This window comes from Triticum aestivum, chromosome 7A (genome assembly GCF_018294505.1).
Source record: "Triticum aestivum cultivar Chinese Spring chromosome 7A, IWGSC CS RefSeq v2.1, whole genome shotgun sequence".
In the NCBI taxonomy this organism is placed as follows: Eukaryota; Viridiplantae; Streptophyta; class Magnoliopsida; order Poales; family Poaceae; genus Triticum; species Triticum aestivum.
The window spans coordinates 690619976-690625882 of NC_057812.1; the positions used below are offsets into that span (position 1 = coordinate 690619976).

General features: G+C 48.1%; 1 protein-coding gene across 1 annotated transcript; it reads right to left on the reverse strand.

Annotated features, from left to right (window-relative positions):
- Positions 1–2484: 2484 nt before the first annotated feature.
- On the reverse strand, positions 2485–5471 carry LOC123154804 (AP2-like ethylene-responsive transcription factor AIL5). The gene is made up of 9 exons (XM_044573437.1): positions 5264–5471; positions 4868–5147; positions 4536–4618; positions 4393–4401; positions 4182–4270; positions 4016–4089; positions 3755–3805; positions 3520–3596; positions 2485–3355 (listed from the first exon to the last, which is right to left on the reverse strand). Exons 1-9 carry the CDS (start codon positions 5388–5390, stop codon positions 2736–2738), a joined length of 1410 nt encoding a protein of 469 aa, XP_044429372.1. The 5' UTR covers positions 5391–5471; the 3' UTR covers positions 2485–2735.
- Between the last annotated feature and the right edge of the window lie 436 nt (positions 5472–5907).

Sequence of the window (5907 nt, forward strand, 5' to 3'; positions counted from 1 at the left end):
GTTTTGAAAAAATTAAAAGAAAATGATAAAAACTTCAAAAAATAAAATCCTTCGAGAGGTAGTTATATTACTACATCTACTAGTTAGGAAAATTTAAAAACTTAAATTTGGACATGTTTTGCAAAAAATGTAGGGAAAATGTAAAACGGTTATAACTTTTGCATACGATGTCGGAAAAAAACGTATAATATATCAAAATGTTCGGAACGAAAATCCGCATCCGATGGAGACCGCCTACGGCCTGTTTGCAAATTTTTAGAATCCTCAAATTCTAAAAGAGAAAAAAGTTATGCTCAAATTTCAGTTTTTTTTGAATTTTTGTTAAATCTGGTCAAACTATGGTCAAACTACTTATTCAAGAAGTATTAGTGTTACTAAATAATTATTCAAGAATATTAGTGTTACTAAATAATTATTTCAGTTTTTTTGTATTTTGGTCAACTATGGTCAAACTGTGGTCAAACTACTTATTCAAGAAATATTAGTGTTACTAAATAATTATTGATTTTTAGAACAATAGTTTCAAACTCAAACAGTGAAATGTGTGACTTCATGCTCAAGCTAAATTCCTGAGGGTTAATAGGATTGACATCTTACTATTTTCAGGAAAACAACAAGTGCAGACTTGGAAACGAGAGAGAATAGAACCCGAAAGTTAAGCGTGCTCAGGCTGGAGTAGTGAGAGGATGGGTGACCGTTTGGAAAGTTAGATGATTTAGAACAATGAAGGGTGATTAGAGATTAAAGATTAAATTGAGCAGTGATGAGGGGTGATTAGAGATTAGAGGATTAAAATAATTCAGAAATTTGAAATTCAAAAAAAATATTTCAAAAAAAATCATAAATTTTTTTTAGTACCGGTTGGTGTTACCAACCGGGACTAAAGGTGGACCTCCAGGCAGCGGCCACGTGGAGGGCCTTTAGTCCCGGTTCCAGTTAGAACCCCTCATCACCCCTCATCACGGTACTAAAGGAGGAGGCTTTAGTACCGTGACTAAAGGCCCCTTATGAACCGGGACTAAAGGCCCCTTTTCTACTAGTGAGAGGGGGACAAAGTATAGGAAAGCAGGAAAGGAACCTACAGCCATCGGCCATGCATGCACGCGGCGACGTGGTTCCAGTTCATAGATAGATATGAGGAAGACTGTTTGGTCCAATGGGGGCAAAGGGGAAACAAAAGATCGAGGACGATCAAGCGACTGTTCTCACACGCCGTAGGTCGATTCTCACCGCCGCTGCCTCATTTTTTTGACTGGTCAACTGTCAGAGAGGAGGTGATTAAGCGTCTTCGCGCGTTAGCCGCCCCCAGCAAGATTATCAAAAGGAGCGAGTTAAGTAGTAGTTTTAGGCCCTCATGAGCTACATAGTCTACAAATGTGTGCATTGTCCCCTGTAAGAATCTTGAAGGGGGTAGCCTGATTGTCCTTGATCCCATGTGAAGCTCCTCGCTTTATTCCATATGCACCACTGATTACTGTGCGTTCGCAGAGGGAACGAGATCGCGAGCCTTGATCTCCTGCAGTGGCGGTACGTACGGTTTTTGCGCGCGTTGTGCGTTATCGACAGAAAGGAAAAGCGCACGTGAAACCTGGCGTCTCTTTTAGTAGTACATTTTCCACCAAATTCTGGAGGTTCTTCTGTATAGTTGGACTGTTGATTTGGTGCTCCATCACATCGGTGTGGGTTTTGGCAGTACGGGTGTATACTGCCACAATGTCACCAGCCGGTGCAATTGCAACCGGTAGTACTGTGAATATAGTATTGGCAATTTGGCATAATATACACCTGAGTCGGACAAGACTAAGAGTCCTTTGAGGCTGCAGAAGATTAGTTGCTATCATGTGCGTAGGATAAGATCAGATGTCTCTGCTGGTGCAGAAGATAGTTATCCTCTTCTTGAGCCTTTGTTCTAAAAAAAATAGTTATCCTCTCTTTCTTTTTTATCGAAGGAGAGGCCTCCCCCTCCGATTTCTAACTATCAGATGTCTCCATTTGGTCTTTTACAGAGAGATAGTTATCCTCTTGGTATGGCAATATGCTTATTTTCCTTAATTCCAACTACGCAGCACATTGTGAGGATCATTGCTGTCGACTGAGTGACAAGCTTGTTTCTCATCATTGTTGTTTTTTGGTTATAGAAACATGTTTCTTGGTCTTCCGTTCATTCTGTTTATAAATCCAACTTCCATGTTATTTTAGACTGACCACCAATGTTTCTGTGCAGGTAGCCACTACAGTTTCCAAATTCCAATGCTCGCGTGTCAGTCGTTCCCAAGATTTTACAACCCCGAGTATGTACTCTACCGCATTTTCTGAAAATTCTTCTTCTCATTCACCTGATGTCCCCACACTTGTTCAATATGTTTCCGTGAAGTTAGACATACAGTACTTCTCAAAAACCCATACTGCAACTGACCAAAGAACTAGAAGTAAAGAAGACATACAGTACTTTTCGAATGCTCGTACTGTAGCTGACACACCAGAGAACTAGAAGAATAACCTGGATTAGAAATTCCGATGATACACGAGTGTTCTCCGCTACAGCCTACAGAACCTTGTCAGGAAGTAAAAAAGAATAGCATCGCATTCATCATACATCGTTCCCATGCATGCAGCAGCAGCCAAAATTTTGATCAGTTCCATGTTAGTCCCTCTCCCTCCTCCTCCTAGGCCTATCACCCAATTTCAGCTACAGCTAGCTACTACTAGCTAGGCAGTCAGTGATGGATCACCTACTACTCCATGCCAAACAGATAGTTGTAGTACTGAGGAGCCGTCGCGCTGGCGGCCGGGTTGCTCGTCGTCACCCAGGTGCCATTGTTGCCGGTGGAGCCCTCGTATCCCCCACCGACTGACGCCGCTGATCCAGACACCATGGAAGCATAAGGAATGTTGCTGGAGTAGCTGTTGCTCTGCCTGCTGCCGTCGCCGTGTCCTGTTGGGCCGGTGGCGCCCCACACGGTGGCGCCGCCGCCGCTGGGGTTGTTGGTGCCGCTCATGCCCATTGTGAAGTCCACGTTCACGCCGGAGCCGTACGTCTCAAATGCCGATGCAGGGAACTGCTGCTGCTGCAGGTGATGTTGCTGCTGCTGCTGATAGTGCATGGCGAGGAGGGACCAGTAGTCCTTCTCCGCCGGTGGCAGCATGTCTGGCGATGCCACGTTCGGTGCCGGCAGCGATAGGACGTCCGGTTGGAACTTGGAGGCGCGGGCAGCCGCCCCAGCACCGATGGGCAGGTCGCTGTTGAGGATGCTCTCGACGTCGTACCGGCTCATGTCGAAGTTGGTCACGGCGTTAAGCCCCCGGAACTTGATCGCCGCAATGTCGTACGCCTCCGCCGCCTCCTCCTGCGTGCCTGTGGTGCGGAGAGACGGTCAGATAATTGTACCACATTGTTTGTTTTTGCCTAATATCTTAAATTAATCACCAGTGACTTAATCAAATTAGTAATGCACTGAGCCCTGTGGTGGTGGCACATGAAAGGGCAAAAAATGGCAATGTGGGATCAAGAAGACTCACTGAAAGTTCCCAGGTACAGGTCCTTGTTTCCGGCCACCCTGCCGATCCTTGCCTGCCACCGGCCGTGCTGATGATGCCTGTCATCAAATATACAAAATCAAATCTCGATTGTTACGAACATTTGACTAAAAGATGAAGACATTTGTGGCGTGTTCCTTCTTCATATATTCAAAGTTCAGACTGGTACCACATTTTGTTTTGGCGAGCTCATTCAGGTGAAACAATTATTAATTACCTTGTTACTCCTCTGTAGATGGACGCCCCTCGTGAGAAGCCGCTGCTCTTCCTGTGTGAGGAACACGCATTGAGGTCAAAATGCATGTGTTGGAACTCGGCCGGAGTAAAGCAGATCACATGCAAAAGCTGTGCGGACTGGCCATGCGTGCGTGCACGCGTGCGTACGCCAAGGTGTGTACGTGGAGAAAATGAACAGGGCGCATAAGTCAGCAAGCCCGGTGAATCTGGCAATCTGGGCGGTCGCCGGCCAAGTGCTCACCTGCGAAGTGAAGCGATGAACTCCTGCCGCGTCATCGACTTCATCTCCTCCAGCTCCTTCTCATAGTTGGCCACCTTTAGATAGCAAGAACTCAGCGATGATCAGCATTCTGATGTATATGGAGTTGTCAACAAATGTCGATCTCTTAGCAAAGTCGGTCACTCACCGGGAAGTTCGTCGTGGTGGTTGGGCCCCAGTACTTGAGCGCAGCCATGTCGTAGGCCCTCGCGGCTTTCTCCTCTTTGTCATAGCCTCCTGCATTTCCCCCAATTTCTACTGTAAGCCCTCAAACATTTCTTGTTCCAAATCATACATGGACCACATGGCAATGAAGATAGATGGATAAATTAGCTGGATGTGGAATGCAATTAACATACCTAAGTAAACTGATGATCATTATCACCAATGCATCGGCAGGTTCAGAGATTTGTGAGGAAAAGGCAGCAAAACATGTTAGCGATCAGAATTTATATTTCTTGTATTTGCAGGATTATTGAGCAAAGCATGCATGATGGTGTACCTTGGCGGCCTTTGCGGCTTTGGCCCTCCCGGCGGCAGCTGTTGTCCCACAGGTGCGCCTCGTACCTCCCCGTCCACCGGTGCCTGCATACATAGGCCAAATCATACATTATTACATGCACAAACACCACGAGATGCATTACCAAAAAGAAACTTAATTGAATCAGAAAAGTACCAGCAGTTCACTCTGATCCGGTGCATGCAATAGATGTTTAGCTAGTAGTACCAAGAAGTAAGAATCATCCTACCAAACTAGCTAGTGGTATGTTTTTCTTTCCTCTCGATGGGAAGAAGAAGATGCATGCATGTGATTAGCAAGTATATAATCCCTACCTGGTGACGCCGCGGTAGATGGACGTCCGCTGGCCGAACGTCTCGGCGGGCCTCCTCGCCTGATCGGACTCAGCGACCTCCATCGTCGCCGCTGCTACGGTCACCGCGCCAGAGTTCTGATCCAGCGTCCCGTCATGCGCCGGATACCGGTGCAAGAACCCCGCGGCGATGCTTCCCAGCTCGCCGTGGTCCACCACGGCCGTCGATGTCGTGCCGGCGCCGCCGACACCGCCAAGGAAGTCCTCCATCTTAGGCGCCTCGTCCACCGTCCCCTCCTCCCCTGCAGAAGCACAAGAAAACATGCACCGTGAGCCACAGTCCATATCGGATGTGTAGCTAGCTCGCTCACTAGTACATGATCGATATAGGGATAGCTAGGGGTGTTGGCGTCCTTACCGGCGATCTGGTGGCCGGAGGAGGAGCTGGAGAGGGCCTCGAGGAGGCCGTGGTGGTAGTTGTTGGAGAGGGAGAAGGAGAGCCAGTGGTGAGCAGGGTGGGTAGCGGAGCTCATGTCCATATCCATGGCGGCCGCGCGCGTGCCTTGATAGAAGTCTAAGCTAGAAGAAGGGTAGTAGTGCCGGTGCAAGGAGGGGAATGGGACTGACTCTCTGCAGGGAATAGTCAAAGTCCGGTATAAATAGAGAGTGCAAGCTCCGGCCGGTCCCCTGAGCTTGCTTGTTTGAACTGTGCACTGTTCACACACCCCCTCTCTCTAGAGAGGATGTGAATGCGTCCAAGGAAACCACCCGTCCAAGCAGAGTAGAGAGCCTGCACACGGGCCAAGGAGGGCGAGATTAATTAGAGAGAGGGAGTGATTTGGGGAGTAGTTTAATGCATGGTAGCCTCTCGCTTTGCGAAAATCCAAAGGGGCCGGGGGGTGGTAATGGTGGTCGACAACGTGGAGGCGTTCCACGGGGTGGTATGGGCGGTCTCCTTGACCGGAATGGCGGCCGCTGTTCCCCCGCATGCAGCCCCCCGCCATAGCCGCGCGCGCTAGCTAGCCATGCACGCGCCTTTTCTTTTCCCCCTCTCCCTTTTTG

Coding starts and splice junctions, on each gene's coding strand:
- LOC123154804 (XM_044573437.1), bottom strand. CDS start 5,390: ATGGATATGGACATGAGCTCCGCTACCCACCCTGCTCACCACTGGCTC. Junction 4,619..4,867: donor ATCTACCGCGGCGTCACCAG/GTAGGGATTATA, acceptor CTATGTATGCAG/GCACCGGTGGACGGGGAGGT. Junction 3,806..4,015: donor TTCATCGCTTCACTTCGCAG/GTGAGCACTTGG, acceptor TTCCTCACACAG/GAAGAGCAGCGGCTTCTCAC.